This window comes from Fundulus heteroclitus, chromosome 19, assembly GCF_011125445.2.
Source record: "Fundulus heteroclitus isolate FHET01 chromosome 19, MU-UCD_Fhet_4.1, whole genome shotgun sequence".
Classification (NCBI taxonomy): Eukaryota; Metazoa; Chordata; class Actinopteri; order Cyprinodontiformes; family Fundulidae; genus Fundulus; species Fundulus heteroclitus.
The window spans coordinates 26,550,271-26,572,424 of record NC_046379.1 but is presented as its reverse complement, the minus strand read 5'-3'; the positions used below and the strand labels follow the sequence as shown (position 1 = coordinate 26,572,424).

At 42.5% G+C, this 22,154-nt stretch overlaps 3 protein-coding genes across 3 annotated transcripts in view; all 3 read right to left on the bottom strand.

Annotated features, from left to right (window-relative positions):
* Positions 1-359: 359 nt before the first annotated feature.
* Positions 360-3,458, bottom strand: LOC105939564 (probable N-acetyltransferase camello). Its single transcript, XM_012881792.3, has 2 exons — positions 3,319-3,458; positions 360-1,224 (listed from the first exon to the last, which is right to left on the bottom strand). The coding sequence occupies exon 2, from the start codon at positions 1,215-1,217 to the stop codon at positions 543-545; it is 675 nt and encodes a 224-aa protein (XP_012737246.2). The 5' UTR covers positions 1,218-1,224; positions 3,319-3,458; the 3' UTR covers positions 360-542.
* Positions 3,459-4,939: 1,481 nt separating this feature from the next.
* LOC105939565 (probable N-acetyltransferase camello) lies at positions 4,940-8,091 on the bottom strand. The gene is made up of 2 exons (XM_012881793.3): positions 7,931-8,091; positions 4,940-6,053 (listed from the first exon to the last, which is right to left on the bottom strand). Exon 2 carries the CDS (start codon positions 6,044-6,046, stop codon positions 5,381-5,383), a length of 666 nt encoding a protein of 221 aa, XP_012737247.2. The 5' UTR covers positions 6,047-6,053; positions 7,931-8,091; the 3' UTR covers positions 4,940-5,380.
* A 1,941-nt stretch (positions 8,092-10,032) lies between these two features.
* Positions 10,033-22,154, bottom strand: part of LOC105939562 (dynein, axonemal, heavy chain 2) — an 84,524-nt gene continuing 72,402 nt past the window's right edge. The window contains exons 78-87 of the mRNA XM_021308219.2: positions 21,782-21,972; positions 21,477-21,668; positions 20,279-20,463; positions 19,031-19,259; positions 18,335-18,486; positions 16,575-16,689; positions 13,933-14,109; positions 11,581-11,655; positions 10,406-10,556; positions 10,033-10,285 (exon numbers count right to left, since the gene is read on the bottom strand). Coding sequence (XP_021163894.2) covers positions 10,131-10,285; positions 10,406-10,556; positions 11,581-11,655; positions 13,933-14,109; positions 16,575-16,689; positions 18,335-18,486; positions 19,031-19,259; positions 20,279-20,463; positions 21,477-21,668; positions 21,782-21,972 — 1,622 coding nt within the window. The 3' untranslated portion in view covers positions 10,033-10,130. The remainder of the gene's footprint in view (positions 10,286-10,405; positions 10,557-11,580; positions 11,656-13,932; positions 14,110-16,574; positions 16,690-18,334; positions 18,487-19,030; positions 19,260-20,278; positions 20,464-21,476; positions 21,669-21,781; positions 21,973-22,154) is intronic.

The window sequence follows — 22,154 nt, the reverse complement described above, 5'->3', positions numbered from 1 at the left end:
CTGTGACGTGACTTCAGGAAGCCAGCTAAAAGTAGCAGGGATTGCAACGCCGGCACATTTCAGCTTTTTTCCAACTCCGATACCCCATTTTATTTCCAAAAAAAAAAAAAAAAAAAAACCTGTTCCAAGTTACAGTCACAAGTCGGTCCTGGGGGTGGTTGAATCTTACCTACATTAGCTAAATAAACCTGTTCATAGGAGGAAAACCCACCTCTTTCATTTAAACGTGGATCAAGGACATAAGATATTTAACACCAAGGTTTAATGAAAGATTAATGGAAGCAGAGCTTGTATTAAATTATTATGGCTGACCTGATTTGAAGAAATGAAGTATTTAGGGAACAATAACATATTTTGAATTAAAGTCAGCAAACACACAACCTTTAATAGCCTCTCGGGTGTTTTTGCACCGCGTGGCACACTAGAAATATCCCGATAAAGATGGGCTGCAGAAAGCTTGCTTCGTACACGCTGTCCCCTTGGTGGCACAGCGGCGTCGGGAAGCGCGGCAATCATTTCAGGTTCGTTCAACCCAAAACGTTTCAGTCCCTCTCTCTGTTCTGCTGCAGGTCGAGCTTGTACTCGAACAGCGTGAAGTTCAGGATCTTAGCCGCCAGCTCGGGAACAACAAACTCCCTCGTCTTCGTGTAACCCATGCGCTCGTACAGTTTCTGGGCGTCGGTCTGCACCACCGAGGTGTAAAGGATGACGGCGGGGAAACCCCGCTCCCGCGTGAAGTCCGCCACCGTCCGACACAGGGCCTTGGCGATGCCCAGGCCCCGGTGGCTGCGCCGCACCGACATGCGCTTCAGCTCCAGGCACCCGGGCGCGTTCTCGGCGGGGAGGCACGCCGCCATGCCGACCACCCGGCCGTCGCTCTCCGCCACCCAGAAGCACGACTCCTTCCGCCGCAGGTAGGTCTCGCCGATGCTGCCGAGGTCCTTGCCGAGCGAGGCGTCTATGTATCGGTTGAACATGTAGACGACCATCTGCCGCACTCCGGCCAGGAGGAGCGTGAGCGCCAGGACGGGCAGCAGGAAGGACTTGGAGCTGGTGATGAGAGCGCAGAAGCTGCACATGAGGACCATCTGGGTCAGCGGCTGCTTGAGGGTGTGGGTGAAGGACGACGGCACGTGCTCGCTCATCCCCAGGGTGAAGAGCTCCTTGACGACCTCGGCGTCCTCGTCCCGGTACTTCCTGATCTGGACGCTGGCCATGGCTCGGCTGGTCCAAGAAGACAAAAAGGTGACACGTGAGGAGATGGTGAAATGCTATTACGCCGCGAGACGCGTGTTCAGTGTTAAGTAAAAATACTTCACTACTGTACTTAAGTATATTTTGGAGTACTTTATACTTTTCTCCAGTATAACATATTTTGATAACTTTTACTTCACTATATTTCTGATCTTAATTGCATGCTTTTACTCCAATACATTTTCAATGTTTTGGTTTAGTTACTGGGCTTGTTCATCACCACCAACAGGATAAGAAGCTGGTTCAGTGCTATGGCAGGTTAAATTAACCTTGTGGTTATAGGTAAAGCATCTAATAGCAAAGAGTCATAATTTTCTTAACTAAATGATAACCTGCAGGTGTATCTATTAGCAGGTTTACCACTTCCTGTAGGTTAACTAAGCCTGGTTTATCAATTAACCGTGTTCTTAGTATACACTCCCTGGTCTAAATTTTGCCTGCACTTGGTTGTGTACAATTTTAAAGTGCATAGCACTGATCTTACTCACAAGGAAAACTGAAAGCTTACAAAAAGGTTGGATTTTCTGTCTAAACTTGGGCTAAATTTCTCCTGCACTTTCTTGTTTATATTATTTCAAGTGAATTTGACTTTTAAAGTTTACCAAAATCTAAAAAATGTCATTCAAACTGCACGTGCTTTGTTTTACTTTTTACTAATACTTTTCATTACATTACTTGAGTACATCTATTTTTACAGTAATTTTCATACTTAAGTACAAGACATTTCAGATACTTTAACTCAAGTAACATTTCAGTCAGTGACTTGGACTTTTACCAAAGTCATATTTTTTAGAGGTACTTATACTTTTACTTGACTCCGAGATTTCAGGACTTTATACAACACTGCGCGTGTTCAATAATAAACCTGTTTTCAGAAGGAAAATGGTCTACATCCTTTTATTGCCGAGTTCAGGGGTTCAGAAATAAAACTGTACAAAGTGTGGCGTGCATTCGTATTCAGTGCCCTTTACTCTGAAACACCAAAGTAAAATCCGGTCATCCAAATACCTGCCAAATGCTCACCCAGTTGTCTTTGACTTAGCTTATTCTACTCTAGCTCATCTTATTCCCCTATCTGTCTCCTACATGTTTATTTTTATTTTTTTTTGTCATACCCCAAATGGGACGAACAATGGCTTCATTCTCCTTCATAAAGCCCAGATATGTGGAGTGGGCACCTAATAGCTGTCCTGTCAACAGGTTTTTCTCAGGCGAGCAGAGAATCTCTGCAGCTCCTCCAGAGTTTCTGTGGCTTTCTTGGCTGCTGCTGTGATGAATGCCGTCCACGCCGAGCTTGTTGGTCCAGGTTGGCCAGCCGTCTGGGCTGCTTTGTAGCCACAACACACCCAGAGGTGACCTCTGTAGGCTGGCTTCTGAAGGGAACTGACTGAACTCGGTGTTCTACGTCCGCATCCCAGAAAGGGGAACTGAACACAAACGCGCCACTTCACAGATTTGTTTTTGGCAAAAAACAAAACGGCTCACTTGTCCCGTTTAATTCACATTTATACATGGCCTTGTAATGGTCGATCACATAAAATCCCCCAAAACGCATCCAGGTTTGTGGCTCCATGGTACATTAAATATTCATATATTTAAGGGGTGTTAACATAAACATGTAATTTTCAAGCAATACGCTTTAATAAAGGATCTGCTGAGTTAATAGTCACAGCTCCCAGAACACGTGTATCGCTCCCTTGTTCTACGCAGTATCTGACTCAGGGTTGATGATAAACCAGCTTCACCTCTAACTACACTGACCCCCTAATAAACTAAACGACTGGAGGGCATGTGGCTGGGAAGCTTCAGTAACACTAATGCTCAGGTGGGCGAACCTCGCCGGTCATTTAACGTTCAAACAAACGAGTCTGCAAAAGAAAACAAAGCGAGTCGTTCAAACGGTCCTGATCAGGAAGCTTGAGCTGCACCGCTAGGAAATGACAGGAGACTGGCTAAGAGCTGCTAGCATCGTTAGCCTCACGAAGCTAGGGGAGGACTGGACACCGCGGCTCTTCGGCACTCTGCAGCAGAAATAGAGCAGAAGAATTAACAGAACTTATTTACCTTGTATCAATACGTGAGACAAGAAACCAGAAGCCGCTCTTCTCCCTGTGAAAATGTCCTCAAGGCATCTACATCATGACAACTTCCTGTTCTGCCAATCCTAGTTCAGTGTGATGCTGGTGCATTCAAAGGTACTCGGAATAACGACAACAAGAACTGTGTTATAAGTTATCTTTTCATTCATATAAATACATGGCCTCTTACTCGGCTGTCAATAACCTAATGTTGAATCGTGGCTTTTGAAACCCTAATCGCGTTCCAACTAAAAGAACGCTACTACGTTCGCCCTGCTTCGTTTGTAAATATAGCGGCATGTACGAGGCACTTTGAACGCAGCACATGGGACATCCCTTTACTTGTGTTTTGATGCTGCGTTCTCTGATAACTCGGAATATTCAATGCTCAGATGGGTCAAGACTTTCCACTTATTTCACTTGGATCAGTCCCACACGTTTTTATCCACAGTGTTCTGGTGGTGACCTCTAAAAACAAGGGGTTTCTAAATATATTAGATTTCACAGCAGTGAATGAAATGTTTTAAATTAAATGAGCTTGACTCGCACCCGACATTATCGATTGGCGGGGATTCATTGAAGTTCTGAGTCGCCGATGGTTTTCTTTTCTTCCAGTTTATCACACTTGATTTGAATCAACGTGTTGTTTGCAGGCATACAACAAAAGTATAACGAAGACTAGGTACGAACAGAAATAGTAAGGGGTTAGGTTGCTACAGTAGAGCAACGTGGATAAAATATTACTTTTTTTTTTTTACATATTGAACGGTTTTGATAACTATTTCAAGTTAAAAATCCTGTTTCCAAGATGGCATCTGTTTCAATAAAAACGGTTGTAAGCAATTAAAATAAAAATCATTAATAACTTGAGATTTGTTTAATTAAGAAATACTATAAGTTAAACTCAGGAATTCCCTAAGCATTGTAAAAATGCTTGACTGACCAAACCCCCCACATACTGGATGATAAGCCACATACTATCCCATACCACCTTTATATATAAAGCACTTGATAATAACCAAAGCCAAATTGCTGTACAAATACAACTGAAAAGAATAGTAATAGTGATGACCATGGTGACTCTGGAGGAACTGCAGAGATCCACAGCTCAGGTGGGAGTATCTTTCCACTTTTACATTCCTTGTGATTGCACGCTTCGGGGACGCTTTTCCTTCAGTGGGGGCAGAAAAGCTGTTCAGAGTCATTGGGAAGATGGATAATGCTACATACAGGGCAGTCCTGGAAGAAAACCTACAGCCAGAGAAACAGGGGAATGTTGTATTGTAGTATATCCATGTGCTAGGAGAAAAAAAAGCCCAACTAAAAGCCTGTCACAGGATTTTAAAATTGCTGAACATTTCATAGTGAGCTTGAAGTATTTAACAAATAAGAATGGACAAAATCTCAATTTCTTGCTGTGTAAAGATAGTAGCTGAAATACCTCAAAATTGTGTGTTCTTTTCCTTCCTCAATCCCTTCACAGTCTATGTTTGCAAGACCCCGTACATTTGTATTTACATCTTATCTGCACCTTTTTAATAGATTAGATGCACTTCCTGCCCAAGATGTAAAATAGGCCAAATCAGGGCAAAATGCAAATGATAGAAACCTGTGTGTTTATAATTTATTGCAATTTTCAGATACACACATATCTTAAAAAAAAAAAAAAAACAGGAGAAAAGATCCTACATTAATGACCTGTGCTAGGAATGTAACAGAGGCAGGAGAACATGGGGAACAAAGATAAAATAAACTAGGAACAAAGATAGTTTTAAAAGGAGTGATAAGCGACATTTCATAATTTTAGACAGAAATAACTAAAAAAAATAGTTTTGTGAAGAACTAAAGGTATCTTTTTAGTTACTCACTTCTTCACTAGAAAATGTTCCTCTAAAAAGGTGATGCTGTTCTGCTGTGTTTTTATCCTTTGCTCATAGGAGCAGGAAATGAGACACGGCTTGTTTTGTTCTATAGACAGTGCTCAAGCGCCACCTAGTGGTGACATGTCGCTTATTGCTCCTTTGAAGAGTTGGTCGGTTTCTTCAGCTTTATTTATCTCGCTCTAAATCAAGTTTGTACTCAATCAGAGTGAAATTGATGATTTTGGGGAAAAAGTCCGGCAGAGGAAACTGTCTTATCTTCTTGTAACCCACGCGCTCGTACAGTCTCTGAGCGTCCGTTGCGACCATGGAGGTGTAAAGGATGACGGCGGGGTAACCTCTGTCCCGGGCGAAATCCTCCACCGTCCGACACAGAGCCTTGGCGATTCCCTTCCCGCGGCGACTCCGGCAGACCGACATGCGCTTCAGCTCCAGAAACTCCGGCGCGTTCTCGGCGGGGAGACACGCCACCGTGCCGACCACCCGGCCGTCGCTTTCCGCCACCCAGAAACACGAATCCCTCCGCCTCAGGTAGCTCTCGACGACATCGTCGAGGTCGCTCTTCAGGGAGTCCCCTATGTACGCGTTGAACATGTGGACGACCGCCTGCCGGCCCGCGGCCAGGAGGAGGGCGACTGCCAGGACGGGCAGCAGGAAGGACTTGGAGGTGGCCACGAGCGAGCAGAAGGTGCACATGAGCAGCATGTGGGTCAGCGGCTGCTTGAGGAGGTGCATGAAGGCCGAAGGCAGGTGCTCATTCATCCCTGAGGTGAAGAGCTCCTTCACGGTCTCCGAGTCCTCCTCCTGGTACTTTCTGATCTGGATGTTGGCCATGGCCCCGCTGGTGGACAAAACAAGCGCAAAAAAATGTTAAAAGTGGCAAACTAGAAGAATTAGAGCTGTTCCAGCCGTCACTACAAACAAATGGCGTAATTCCTTTTTTTTTTTTTTTTTTTTAAAAGGGGACATGTGTCCGAAAGCAGGCTGGCTACCAGAGCAGATCTTCTCTAACCCCCCAGTCGGTCGAGGCAGAAGACCGTTCGCACTGAGCCTGGTTCTGCTGGAGGGTTTTCCTTCTCGTTAAAGGGAAGTTTTCCTCTCCACTGTCACTTCATGCATGCTCAGTATGAGGGATTGCTGCAAAGCCATCAACAATGCAGACGACTCGCCCTGTAGCTCTACGCTTCTTCAAGGGGAGTGAATGCTGCTTGGAGAGACTTTGATGCAATCAACTGGGTTCTCTTAGATAGGAATTTATTTTGACCAATCTGTATAATCTGACTGAATTTTGACTTTGGAAAGTGCCTCGAGATGACATGTTTCATGAATCGGCGCTATATAAATAAAATTGAATTGAATCGTCGCACTCCTTCACCAGCTAGCATCAGCTTCCTGTTCTGATACTCTACAAAGAGCAGAATGGTGGAGAGGTCAAATTATTCTACACAATAAGTACTTGATGGCCAAACTTATCAGGTGGTTATTCTACATCGTTGCTTAGGTTGACCAAAATCAAAAAGCAGTAATAAGGGTTATATAGCATTCATAAGCATGCAATTATTACTAATAGATGCTGCCTTTGTGCTCAAAAGACAAGAAATTGGATCGTTTTCGTCCTAAATGTTTGTTTAAATGCCATGCTGCTAGGAAATCATGAGTTTTACTGAACATACCAGGAGTATCTCATACACGCATACAAATGACATCTTATTTAAATAAAAAAAAAAAACAACTAAGACAAAAAGTAATCAAAAGCGAGGGGAAACTACATTAGGCTTGTTTTAGCCTGCTGACTGGCAGTGCGCAGCAACAGGTGGGGGAGGGGCGACACTACCTGATTCTGTGTACAGCAACGGGAAACTTCCTTTGCAAAGGGGCAGCAGCAACCTGACAAACCTGCCTGATAATATGCTTACTGTAAACACTTCTCGCCAGAGTTGGGCTGTCTCTCCAGGTAACAGAGAAAGCATTAAAATGGCTTTTCTTTTTTCAACCTATAGTTTAAACATAGAACTTGTGAAAATAAAAGCCACCGAAAAGCAGGGAGTGCACTTCCTGAAGAAAAGGAAAAAAAAAAAAAAATAGAAACATTGCTTTTTTTCTGTTTTTTTGCTGTTGAGAGCTAGATTACTTCATTTCTTTCAGCAGGGAATAAAACTGGTTAAAGATCAAGAATTTGTACAGTGTCCAACAACAATTGGGATGTTTTTTTTTTTTTTTTTGTGGCTTGACTGAAATCAGGCATTTATTTCCTGTGGTAATGAGGTAGAGTAACATCATCATCATTTCATATCTATACTGACCTAAGAAGATTTACTTTCTTAGCTTTAAGGCGCCAGACATGACCCTGTAACAATACTTTGGGCTACAGTAAATAGAAACTTCTAAGCTTAAAATCGGACGCTACCCATAATGACCTCCAGCAACAGCCCTCATGCTGATCACATGGGGGGGGGGCAGCCATGGTGCTTTTTAACCAGGCATCAACTACTAACTCAAAACATGTCATCTTCACACTTTCCATGTCATTTCACGTCATCCTCTAACATCAAGCCTAGTCAGCTTGCTGCATGTCGCGTTTCCTTTAAGAAATGACAGCAGTAAGTGACGCTAGTCCTCGTCGCTAGCATCAACGCTAACCTCGCCGAGCTGCTGCGTCGCAGTGGGATTCAGAGCAAAAACAAAAGCAAAGGGAAAAAGGGAAATAAAACCATTTACTTGTTTTATGGTGATACCCAACTCTGATCCTCGCACTTCCACCCTTGGGTCCCTCAAATGCGCGTTCCCGCTGAGGGTGTGAGTTCGTAGTGTGTCCCGATTCTCCAGAGTTATGGCGCCCCGCCCCCTTTGCTCCCTCGATCCACACTTTAAGTGAAGTCTTTAGATGCGGGCTTCACAGAAGTTTATTACCCACAATTCATCGCTGCAAGTGACGTTTTGTGTCACAAGGTGAAAATATTTGATCTAAAAAGACCTAAAATCATACTGCCACCTTAAATAAATTACTAATCGCTAATTTACGTTTCTTAAAACAAATATGGTAGTTATTTTTACTTATAAAACTGAAAATTTTTAAACAGTAGCACTCGATTTTATTCTGTTCTTTCTGCTTTGTTGAATTTGTTTAGTATATTTGCCCTCTAAAATGTCTGAAAGCACCGACTAATGTTTTGCATGTGTATTTATTGACTTTGTTTTGTCTGAAAGTGTGTTTCTGAACAATTAAGCAACCAGTTATGCTTGCTGTCTGCTATGTTAAATTTTTAAACATCACTGCAGCTGTTGATGATGTTGTAAAAAAATACCATAAATAAATAGTTATGAAAATATAAAATGTCTTATTATTATTATTATTTGCTCTTTTTCTGTAACAAAAAAATCAATGTCACATGAAGGTGCTGTCTTTAATGAAAGGCACACAACATTAGTTATTTTATATATCTATTATTCCATTAATAGATAAGTTGGGTAGTTGTGGGGCTATCGGATAATATGTTATTATATTTTTAATCTGATTAATAAATTGTTTTGGCAAGGCGTTATGTAATCTGGTAAATTCACCCTTTGGAGGGAAGAACTGATATTTTACACAAAATTGTTCATAATTTAACAGGCAACCATTAGTATCCATTAAGTGTATAATAGACCAAGTATTTTTCTCCATCCACTCTTTGTAAAATAATGATTTATTGCGATGTAGAATGAATCTATTCTTCCATATGATAGAGGAGTGTGGTGAGTAGTTATGAACATATATCATTTTTCTCCAGTATAGTAACACTTGTTGATGGAACTCTGATAGTTAAATGGGTAATTTATGTACGTATATTGAAATTAGCTAGGAATACAAGTTTTAGACCACCTATTTTATTAAATATATAATTAGGAACACAATACCAGAATAATTGAGAATTTTTAACCCAGTGTTATAACAAATTAATCTAAAAGGTTCCGTTAAGACATTCAAAGGAAAAAAAAAAAGAAAAAAAGACATTCAAAGTCAATTACTTTCAGACTGCCATCTTTAATTTCTTTGATCATATGACTTTTTCGTAAGTAGTGTGGACTGTTTCTCCAAATTAAGTTCATGTTCATTTGGTTAATAGTTTTGGTTAAGCTATTTGGGATAGCAGTGCTATAAATTGAATAAATTAACCTTGACAAACATTCCATTTTGGATAAGTAAATTTGTCCTAAAATAGAGAGGTCTCGTTGGAGCCATGAATTAAGTTTGGATTTACCTTCTTTAATTTTGTTTTCAAAAGTTAAGGTTGAGTTTTGATTTTTGGTTACAATAGTTCCCAAGTGTTTAATTTCAGATTTAATTGGAATGCTGGGTATTTATTTAAGAGGGGTGTCATGAATAGCTATAAATTCACATTTTTTTAATATTTAGCGTTGGTCCTGAAGCTTCTGAAAAAAGTTTAATTTTATCAATTACAATTGCTTGTGATTTTTTAAGAAAAAAGACTTTTAGAACAAATCCCACGCTGTCGTTATTTAATGAATAGAATTTTTTTTTGTTGCAAAAATATTGAAGCTGTGTGTGGAAAAACTATTTATGTTTTTCCACACACACGTGTTTATGAACACATGACTGCAGCATGGAGGGACGGGTCAAGCTAATATTCACGCAGAGCAGAGAATGAGGTTCAGGGTTGGTTGGCCCTAACTGGGCCGGAGAACCGGACAATGATCTAAATCACGATGCACTTTTCTAGAAACTGAAAAGGGGGAAAAATTAAATACTAAATAAAGGGGAGTGCGTCGCTTAGGGGGGACGACTAGAGAAACCAGGACAGAAACGACGACTAACATCATGGCTTTTAATGGCATTCGTCTGCTTTATTATTCAGAACTATAACATTCGGTGAACAACATTAAATAAGAAAGGGAAATAATAACAATACAAAAGCTTTTAGTGGTCCAGACTCATGAGGAGAGCGGTTCCTCTCTTGATCCAGTGGTCTGGCGTCACAGCTCCGGATTTGAGTTCAACGGCGACCACAAAGGACGGCAGCCCGGCTCTGCCAGCGCGCACCGGGAAGTAGTAACACGGACACAGGAACATGCCTACAGACAGAGGAGGAGGCATGAGCTGAAACATTAAGACGAAGGAAAAGACCACTAACCACGCGTCATTAGATCAATCTAAACGGTGGAAAAGGTGAAAGCAATTCACAGACAACTCACTCTTGGACATCTTCTTGCGGTTTTCCACTGGTTTAAAGTAGATGGTGGGAATCGGACAGACCATCTGCATGGGCTCAGCTTCCACCAGGCAGGAGTTCTTCATGTCCCAGCCGGCCCCCTCCAGGTACAAGCCTTTCACGTACACGCCGTCCTGGAGGAGCGAGGGGAGACAGAGGGGAAACGTGCAGAAGTTAGCACGAACGCATCGTCGGCATGAAAGTCAAGCTAGTTTGGGGCTTTCATCGAGTCATTTGAACTGTCATTTTTCTGGGTTGGTATGATTATACGACAAAAACCTTCAATTCAACATATTAATCTATGGCGGCTTCTCTCTAGTGCACACTGGGTAAAAAAAATGTTCTTCCTGAACCTCCTTTCATGTCAGGGTTTTGGGGTCAGACGGTTGACAAACGCTGACACAGCATTGTCTTCCCACCAGACAATGGCCAAAAAAACAGACTAAAACGTATAAAACAGGCTAAAGTTAAGCTTCTGCGTGGCCCTGACCTCCACCCTGTAGTAAATCCATGATCTACAGTAAGTTCTCAAGGAAGCCAACAGATTTAAATGAACTGTAACATCTGCGAAGGGGACCTGTCCAGGGTGACCTCTGGAGACAAGAGCCCAGACCTCTGTGACCGGGTGGAGACAACGAATGAATAAATGGAGACAGCTGACAAAAAACAAAATGAGTGTCTTTGCCAATTAAAGGACTCTTTAATAAAATACTAGTGTGGAGCCTGTATAAATCTGATCTGTTGAACGAATGGCTTCGACGACTCGTTAAAAGACCAAAATGTGTATTACACTTATACTGATGATGATTGCATTTATTCTTCTGACTGACACTGCGTGTGAAGGGCCCCCAAAGAACAAGGATAAAATCTACTTATTCAGGTCATAAAACATTAAAAAGGAAACAGGATGGATGAGAAAAGGCAACAGGATGGGAAGAAAAATGCTAAAAAAAAAGAAAGAAAAGGAAGGAGCAGGAAAGATGGGGTAGATGGAGACGTTATGTGATTTAATAGAGCAACAAATAAAAAAAAACTAAAATAAGCACCAAAATGAGGACATGGAGGGGAGATGAATATTAATGTGCTACGTTTAAGTGAATTAATGCTGTCAGAGAGCAAAGAGCTCAGAAAGGAAAGGAGATCTAGATGGCAGGTCACCTCTGGCGGGGTGAGCAGGTTGCTGTTGTCGACGGTGGACACTATAAACTCCCAGGACAGCGTGTCCACTGAGATCTGCAAAGAGACAGAGAAAAAAGGCCCGGCTGTAAAGATGGTTCCGTCATTAGCCGTAAACATGAACTAACTCATTAAAGTCCCGTTTTCAAATTAAACATTTTAAAAAGAATCTTTTCTTGAAATGTTCTTCCTCATTTGATCCAGTTGAAATCTAGATAAAGCATCAACTAAATGTTAAACCCACGGGCATCTAATCAGTCCGGCTCTACATGTTTCGGTCAGTTTTTGATTTTCCCTCCCCGTGGTGAGCGAGTTTAGCTGTCAGGCAAGGCTGCACTGACTTCTGACCCACTCTTTCTGCACTATTGTTTTAATCCTGCCTCTTTAATGTCGTGGCCGCAGCATCTCAAGCCGATTCAAGTCCAGGCTTTGACTAGGCCAGTCCTCGACTCTCATGGCGATCATCAAGATGGTTTCGGGAAATATTAGATGAGCATTTGTGGATTTACGGCATTTCAGCCGGTAGTAGTTTTATCCTGAGCGTTGTTGTTAAAATAATTTATCCGTATAGTCGTGAACCAACGGGAGCTGATGGTTCTTGTGCTTTTGGGTCGGTAGTTATGCAGGTCTTGGATTTTAGACATGGAGCCCTTCGGTGTTTAGCGTGTGCCTTACTGTGGAAATGGAAACAGTCAGAGGAGGATTCCTGAGGAATCTGATGGCAGCCGCTGATAGTAGCTTCCTCTTTCTCCCACATCCAGGAGGCGCTGACCATAGACATTATAAACTTAGACGCCTCGTTGGGCGGGTTCTGCCTATATGCTGCGGATGAGTCAGAGCGTCCGCCATGTTGAAGGTGGCAAATCTGCAGTTAGACTCAGTCAGAGTTTAATCTCAGAATATACTTTATATTCGTCATATATTTATTTTTGTAATATTATGAGTTTATTTTGGTATTCCTTTGGCTTTATTCTCCTGACTTTATTCTCGTAAAGAATAAAAATAATTATAAGAATCTAAACTGGCCCTATTACTCCAGGACTGAAATAGTTCTGCAAACTACTGACTATTCTGGAAATGTCCCCCTTAATTGTCATAAAATGACGTTTTTCTCATAATATTACTTTTGTCTTTTTTTATTACTATATCGTCCTATGACTTTTTTCTCATATTAGTAATTTTATCTCTTTAATACTCCCCCAAAAAGTCTGTTCCTAATCTGTGTCTATACATTTAGAATACTTCAAAAACTAAATATGCACATCGACCAAAACATTGATCAAAAGCCATTTTGGCTGCCAATCTCTACATCTCTACAAGTATATGTAAGCTCCATCTACATCTTTCTATCTGAATACTTACAACATATATACAGGGAACATAGACGTTCACTACTTTCTGCCACATACAATATGGCAATGATGTGGACGTGCAAACCTGTGCCCAATGAGACATCTACGTTTATAATGCCTGTGAACCATGCTTCCATATCTATATGAAAACTCCGGGTGACTGAAATGTTTTATCTCAAAGTCCCCTGATACTGCTGGTGCAGCCTTCAAGATCTCACCTTGGTTGCAAATGTGTGCCGTTATGAATCATTTTGAGCCTGCATTAGTCTTTCAAAGCAGGATTTATTATTGATTTTGGATGCATTAGTATATTAGTTTTATTTCACTATTCAAACTGTTCTTGTGTAATTATTTTAGTACAAACACCTCACACATCCTCACTGGGAGTTGAATCTTTTGGATGCAGCATTAGTAGTTGCAGCAAGTTTAGTCAAATTACTCGGCATGGATTTCAACAAAATCTATTAAATAAGAGAAATAATATGTGGAAATCTGGATTGAGAAGCGTGAATCGCTAAATCTATCTGCAGGGTGTACAGTGAGGTTTCAATCTTGGTTTCCAATTTAAACAAGAGGTATTCAGGAAAGGGTCTTTTTAATGCATTAAACCCGATTGTGTTTTGAGTTTTCTAAAGAACTAGATAAATATTCCCTCACAGTGTCATCATGTAGGATCTTTTTCCCACAAACCAGACGTAGTTATTCACGTTTCACCAGAAAATAAAAAGCTGACGGTGGGAATTTCAGGCTAAGCTGACAAAAAGGATCCTTCCGTGCTGTGAGGACGCTGCAGGAAGGTGGGATTAATTAAGGGTCTTTGTTCTGAAGGAGCGAAAGACGTTGCCAAACCTGCTGGGCAGGGCAGTTCTGACCCCAGCAAGCCTAAAAGTGCTTTCCTGTGTGTGCGAAAACAGATCCCTAACTGCGACAGGTTGATGAAATCAGCACCAAGAGGTTTGTGTCGCTGCCCGTGCGCGCTCACGTTGTGCTGCCGCGCCGTGGACTGCAGCACCGCGGTGAGGAAGCCGTTGGGGAAGGTGAAGCCCGGCAGCCAGAACAGGACGGGGGGCTGGCCCTTCTCCGCCCAGCGTGCGAACTGCTCCACTCGCTGGCAGAGATCCCGCGTCCACGCGGCTAAGGGCTTCAGAGACGGATACACCTGGAGGGCAGAGAGAGGAGGAGAGGTGGGGTCAGCTCTGCTTCCAGCTGTCGGCTGCTCCTCAGGAGGGGTTCGCACTGGATGCTGGGAGAAAATTCCACCTTATAATACACCGAACAGTGCATCATACGTATACGATATACAATGTTATCCTTCTTTTCCCTGCAAGCAGCCAGACTTTCTTACCATCTATTTAAGTGGTCTGCACGTGTCACATATCAGACACAGTTTTTCAAGGTTTACCAGAAGAAGAAAAAAAAAAGATGGAAGGTGTGAGTTTTCCCTCTGAAGCAAAACAAATTTGGCCGAATCAGCTTCAACGGCAGCATCATTTTACTCTACTCCATCCAAAGGCTTTCAGAGATCTTCCCCGAGCTTTGGCTGTCTTTACATCTGTTTTGTTCAGTTTTTCATCTATTATTATTTTTTTAGCCATGCAATTCCAAATATACAAAGTTATTCAGGCACAAAAAAAAGCAACAGACTTGAGGGGATGAGTACGCCTTTTATCACGTTAGAAAGGCCAGACTGAAAAGACAAACCTTCCTCAGTCTGTTGTCCTCTTCCTCTTCCTCAGGGTACTCATTTCATCCGTTCAACACACTCTGATCCCTCGTTGGTACATTTCCATCTCTATTCTTAACCCCTCTAACCGGCTGCTTATCCGTTCCAGCCAGTGGATACATGCTTCCTCAGCATCCAACCTCACACACACACGACTCATATACTACTCTCTGCAGCTCTAAGTTCATGCTAAATCTCAAAGAGTTAGCATGAACATAGACTTTTTTGTTTTATTAGACCCATATCATTTCTGCCCACAAACCTCATACTAGAAAAACTATGCAAACACTTGAGAAGAAAGCGACACGGTCGGAGAAGATGGAGGGAGGCAGGCAGGCCAGAATTAAAGCAACGGGTCTGAGCTCAGAGCTAATGAGAGTGCTGCCGTGCCAAGGAGGGCCGGAGAGGAGAGAGAGCACGAGGTGGAGGGATGAACAAGCCCAACGGAGAAAATCTGAGAGGTAATACTGAAGCAGATGAGATGAAAGAAGGGGACACGCAATGCACATTGGAAACGGCGAGAGACGTGGACTAAAGCCAGGATTAGAAACACAAAGGAAGGGTTGAAGTTGTGCAGTTTACAAGCCATCCATTGAATGGAGACGCTCGGCTGGAATCAGCAGCCTTTTCAGGCTTTTGTTTGACTTTCAGGCTTTTGTTTGACTTTGAACATCATATTTAGATGACTGATGTTAAACAGGAGTATCTACACACCTACCATCGAATAAAAAACGTAATGAAACCCAGCTCTGCACACTTATACTGACATGTTCTTTAATCATAAGGATCTCACTGTCCAAAGGTACTGGTCAGGAGAAGACCACAAAAGAAATACCAAGTTGTCAGTCTAGGGTTCTCGCCAGCGCATGTCAGCGTATTGGACCGTTACGCTGAAAGTTGTAAGAATTATGCTGAAATTAGAACGACACGGATGTTATAGAGCAACATGGAAAAGTCAGCAGGACTCTTGAACGTGCATCAGCGCAGCAAACCTGGTGAGGACCCTGCTGTCATCCCGTGGCACACAGCAAAGATAACCGTCATCAGGTGGGAATATACGCAGCAACAGTGACAGTACCAAGAATGCACCCTTGAATTAATTCTCTGTTAAAGCTCCTTGGGTTTGCTCGCGGGACTTATGACATAAACGTGATTCCATACTTGGGTTTCATTAGAGCGCTCCAAATTTTTGGGTTTCAGAGCTAGCATAGCACTCCTTGACTTAGCAATATTAGCCTAATTATAGTTTCTACATTTGCTCGGCCATTTCTAAACTACCTCTTCTGCCTATACCATTTCTTGTTGATTTGGAGATAAACCTTGGTTTTTTTAATCATGCTACAAGACTAAGCCATATCTTCATGTTCAGCTACAGTTTCGCTGTCGGTACCGTGTTCCTTTGGTGATGCGTTGTGTTCTTGTACCAAACACGGAAAAATGGGCAAAAAGTTCAACTTAGGTTTCATCAGAGCACGACACATTTCCCCACCTGCTTCTGGGACTCGTCACATGTGGCTAAACTCGGGATAAGTCTTCTGTGTTGCTACCACTGTAGTACGAAGGATATGAAAGACTGCGAGTTGTCACAAGTAGCAATCCTCTCCACCCAATTCTTCACCACACAGCTTAATTTTTCCGCTTTGTGAAGAAAATAAAAAGGGTTGAAACTGCTTTTTTGTATGAAAGCCTTCAGAAACTTCACAGATGGATGTGAGAACAGATGCTGTTGAAGTGAAGCGACGCTGAAGGCGTGAATTAAACCTTAGGAGCTGAGAAAAGGAAAATGTACAGAAAAGTACTTGAATTATGTTTTTTTTTTTTGTTTTTCCAAGACAGCATAAGGTAAAGGATGATCAAAACTGCTCTGCGTGGCCGTGTGTTTTCCGTGTGTCTCTGCGCACCTTCTCCCACAGCGGGGGCACCCGGGCGTCGTACATACAGTTGAAGGTCTCCTCCATGCGTGGCGACATCACCACGAAGCCTTTGATGCCCTTCCCCAGCTCCACCAGAGATGAACTAAAAGACAAGCACGCAGAGACAAACTGAAATAAGTCTTATTTCCGATCTGCTGGAATCACATCCTCACAAACAAGAGCGCCTGCTGTTTCCTGAATGTAATTTTGCCACAGAGGACGTAAACAACATGAAATCCCCCATCAACGAATGAGCTAAATCTGTAACTGTTGTTTTTAACAGGCTTATGGCTCTGAAACATAATAAAAGTAAAATAAAAATGTAACCAAAAAACTGCTGTTTAACTTTCTATCAAAAATATCATACCGTCATACATGGCTGCTGTCACCTTCTACATTATATAGAGAATATTATGTGGCAGATGAAACTCAGCCGCAATCATATGAACAAGTATCTGCAGCTTGACGACAGGAGGGGTTTTTATGAACCTGAACAATATAATAAAGAAATATAATCTGCCTTTCACAGATGCTGGGATACTGGATCTTTGAAAAAACAACATTGACTATTTTAAAGATCCGGATCAGACCAAAAAACAAATGTGACAAACTTTTCTTTCTTTTTTTTAAACCAATTTAGTCTCTGACGTCGTCTAAAATGGGCGAGACCTGACGCAGAGCCAAAACATGTTTTAGATAAGAACCAACCTGAAACGGAAATTATTCCACGTTTCCCACAGTAGCATCCTGTGTTTACATTACTGGACACATTACTGGCAAAGATGTGTAGGAAGCCTTGAAATTAATCCATATGTTATTGCAACTACATCATCCCACATAAAGATATGAGATAAATCTGGTATTTATTGTGAATGCATTTGTTCAGTTGGGAAATACACTCCATGTAAAGAAATTATTGTTTTTAGCCAAATTACTGCTGCCGTTAGTACACCTATGTTATCGTAACAGTTCCCATATAATAAATGTAATCATTCTTTTTAATGCATGCTTAGTTAAGATGTGTACTTATCGATCAGAGCATCTAGGAACATTTAATTTATAATCCATAACTTCCTGTTTCCCTGTGCCATATATATGAGGCAACACAGAGGCCGTCGGCCACCGTTTAGAGTGGGAAACAGAAGCGATGCGCTGTAAAGGTGAAGAAGACGTATTGATCTTCATGAGTCAAGAAACGGAGACCAGAAAAATAACTTCTCGCCTAATCTTGCTCCAATTTACGGCTAGAGCAGAAAATATAATCACAAATAACAAAGAATAACAATAAAGGCTGGAGCTAAGTTTATCTTACCACCACGCGCAGCTTTAAAAGCTCTCTGCTAGAGAACTGCAGCAAAAAGCTGGTTGGTAGGGAGGGATCAAGGAAAAGGGCTTTCTCTGTCCTACCATCACAAACATAAACGTAGAGGTTACTAAACACTTTAACTGGATCCGTCTCCTTCGTTCAGATGAGACTAAGATTAAGATTTTTGGAAAGAAACACTCGAGAGTGAAGCACGAATACGTGAAGAAACTCAGGCCCACTTTTAAGTACAGTGGAGGATCTGTAGGCAAAGGCCTAAGAAACCAAGTTAGAGTTCATGATAATAAGTTTCCCCACTAAGTAAATATGTTCAAATTGAAAACCTTTGTTTTTTTAACAAGTTTCATAGATCACGGTGTTTTAATAAGATGAAGGCTTTTAACCCAGGGCGCAGTATAACACAAGTGTAACAGCCAGTGCATACATGATGGTTTCCAGCAGGGAGTTATATCTCTGGATCTCTTGGAGTAAGACCACATTGAGGGGTGATGGGTTGTCCTGGAGGAGGGTCTTGGTGCTCTCGCAGTGAATCAGAGACGGGATCTTGCTACGAACATCTCCCAGCAGCTCCAAGACCTGCGCAGGAGCCACATATGACAGACTCACTCACACCGACTAAAGGGTTTCACGCTCAAAGAGCACATACAGACATTCATGAAAACTTCATAAAACACTAGCCGATAAAAACTATTTGTTTTCTTCCTGGTTTTGCTTTTTGTCACAATTAAAAGTTTTGGTTTGGATTAATCGATTACAGCACGACATCCAGGTCCTGAAGGAACAACACAGCCCTCACCATCATACCCCCACCACCATGTTTGACTACAGTTGTGCTGATATTAGCATATTTGATGCATCAAATATTTTTTTTTGTAGCAAATGTGAAATGGGTATTAGATAACAGTGACTCTGTTCCTCATGTTTTGCTGAATTTTCTTAAATCAAAGCATCATGTGTTGCTTGATGCTTTGATATTCGGGACACAGCCCAGACCCCCACACCTCCATTATTAGAAACGACCTTGTTCCTCGTTGGTTTTTGTATTTCATTAGATCGTGGCTTGACGTATCCGTCTTTGAGATGAGGAACATTTTAATGTTTTAACCTTTCCCCGACTCACCGTGTCCTCTCTGCTGGCCCCCGCCGTCGTGGCCCCCGTGTTCTGCGGCTGCAAGGAGAGCAGCGTGTCGAACAGCGTGCGGGTCTCCGCGATCTGGCTGGCGATGTCGGCGTTGGGGTGCTGTCCGAACACCTCGGGGTGCTCCGTGGGCGGCAGCGCGTTGATGTGCTCCAGGAAGCCTGTCAGGGGTCCGTCGCGGGGGATGTAGTAGGTGGGTAAGCTCGATAACCTGATGAAGAGTCGGGCGTGAAATGCGAGGTGGATTGAGAACCGTACAGGCCCACAACTAAAAAAGACAAAACGCTATCCCCGCACACAACTGAGTCGGGAAACTGACATCCACACAGTGGGAAACAAAACACACGGGTTCTAGCGCAAACATAAAGGCCTCACAGATACTGAGCTCCACGTCCCTCAGCAAGTTGGACCTCCAGCGACATTTCCTTTGATCATCAGTAAGCTTCTGGCTCATTTCTGGGACTGGATAGAGCGGGCAAATATCAAGTGTCTGGAAATGCCCTGACTGTTGAAAACGTGGGGAGTCCTTTGCTTAAAAGCATAATCTCAGCCAAGAAACCAGCCAATTTAAACCAATTCTACCTATTCTGCCATAAAGAGTTATCAAATACTCCCTTTTTACCTGTTTGTTATAATCATTGAAATAAATGATTAAAAACCCCAACATAATTTCCCGTTCATTGATTTGACGAGTCTCGCTGTAACCTTCTAACTTATAATTCCTCATTTTAAATATTGAACATCTTTTTTTTTTTTTTAAGTTTTACCACACTGTATCGATTTCCTGTGGACACAGGAGTCCACGCCCTGGTTTGACTCCACATACTACATTTTATTCCACTGTAAACAATTCAACGACAGCAAACTGATGAAAGAAAATAAGAATAAAATACAAATGTCAGGCTACAGGAAGTATTTCAACAAACTGCCCCGCAATCGCTACTCTTATTCCTCTCCTTTCGCTCCCCTGAGAAACTGCAATAAAGACAACAAAGTGAGGACATTTCAAAAGCTGCATGCCTTGTGGTAATACTCGCCCTGTCCTCTTGGCGGTGCTAGTGCTCTGCGAAGAGCACAGAGCTTCAGCAGACCACAGTTTACTTTTATAATGAGGGGAAACAGGTATTTTCAGGCAGATGGAAGAACTCTGACTCTTACTTTACACCTGAACCTAAACTGTGAGCAGCAGAGGGAAGAAGAGGGAGAAATAAATGAACGCCAGTGCCTCACTTGTAGTAGTTCTGATTCACGGCTGCCTCGCAGAAGTAGTCGTTGATGTAGGTGGTCAGCAGGCGCCGGTCCCAGTCGTCTGTGACGTGGCCACCGTAGTTGACGCCAGCGATCAGGTACTTGAGCGCATCCCAGGGAATCTCCTCGTATTTGTCCAGGTATAAACAGAGCAGATTCTCGCTCACCTAACAAGGGCATCAAAGATTGGGTCTTAACAAACGTAAAAAAATAAATAAAACTAAAGTACTGGCAAAAAGGAGTTTATTCAAATGTACTATGAGTATACTTATTTCCTACTTAAAATGAGGCAGCGTACTTGAACTTTACCTTTCATGAACTATATTTCCTATACTTAATAATATAGTGAAGTATACTTGACTTATACTGGAAAGTACAAACAGAAGTCTAATACGAAGTACCTTAATACTAAGACTTAAGCTTATACATAAGTATACTTAATAAAATTAACTTCAAGAGTACTACTTTTTGCTAAGGGTGGCACACCTGCATTGTTTTTGGCTGTTGCTTGCAGCTAAAGAAAGCGCCCTCATTCAATTCTTGGGCTTTTGCATCAGGACAAGGTAACGATCTAGTCTGTAGCAGGTGGCAAACATTTCAATCTAAACTCAATGCTTCAAAAAGGCAAAATAAACCAAGTGCTGCTAATGAAATGCACGCGGTGAACCGACCTGCAACTATCAATGCGGGTGCCTCAGCTGTTTGCCGCCGTGGTAGTAGCTCAGTACCGAGGTGGGAACGCCTCAGAAAGTCATTTCAGAAGCCATTATTGTAAAGTCTGAGGAGAGCTATCAGACCGCTTTCAGACGTGAGGTCTGTCATTCGGCAGAGAATATTATTGACAAGAGAAAAATAACCGAGACAGCCGTCTGCCTTGCCAGGAGTGGACGTCCGGGCAAGTTCAGCCCAAAGCCAGAGTGTGCAGTCCTCAGTTACACTGCAACAAACCCAAGAGGCTCAAGTTCATGATGACCTGATTGGCGACGGCCTAGTCAAAGTTCAGGACTCAGCTGAATTGAATTGCAGGGATGGATCTTAGCCGAGCAGAGCTGAACTTCTGCAAAACCCAATGAACTGAAGCAATGTTGTAAAAAAAAAAAAACAGCAAAGATTCCTGCAGAAACCAAACATTTTCTGCACAAAGCTAAGATACATTGCTGCACGGGCCTTCAGCTCTGACCTCAAAGTCTGAATCGTTGAAGCTGTACACGATGTTCCAGCCCATTTGCCGGAACTTCTTCCTTTCCAACAGGATGCTGTGGAAGAAGCAGAGGGAGTACAGCAGCTTCTTGTAGAGCGGCGGTCTGGTGCAGCGGCTGAACTGAGCTTCATTCACCAGCTGGAACAGACGCTTCATGTTGGCCTTCACGCCCTGTGGACACGGGCAAAATTCATCCAAACACGCCTGAAGCGATGCTTTTTTTTTTTTTTTCTCGCGCGTCTTTGCAGAAACTCCTACCACCGCGTGCGCATGAGCTTGTGTACCTTTGGCGGCTCGGTGGTCATCTTGATGCCGGCCTGCAGAATGGTGATGGGGAAGTCGGGGTGCGGTGAAGAGCTGAGCCACAGCCTGAAGTCCGGGTGCGGCTTCTGCACCTGCAGCTGCTTTATTAGCTTGTCCAGCTCCGGCATCCATGAAAGAGACAGGTGGCAGTTGGCGAGGAACACCCAGTGACCTGGGCAGGGCGAAACACAATTACTAGAGGTTTAGCGGTTGTAGAGCGCTGTGCAAAAAGCCTCCAGGGGTCGATGGAAGTTTCTTTTTGGAAACCGGATTTTTAAAGCGTTTTTTTTTTAAGGGGAAGTATGAGAACAAAGTTGTAAAATTACAAGAATAAAGTAATATTTTGTAAGAGCT

What these genes read in the sequence shown, in the direction of transcription:
- LOC105939564 (XM_012881792.3), bottom strand. Translation starts at nt 1,217, where the DNA reads ATGGCCAGCGTCCAGATCAGGAAGTACCGGGACGAGGACGCCGAGGTC.
- LOC105939565 (XM_012881793.3), bottom strand. Translation starts at nt 6,046, where the DNA reads ATGGCCAACATCCAGATCAGAAAGTACCAGGAGGAGGACTCGGAGACC.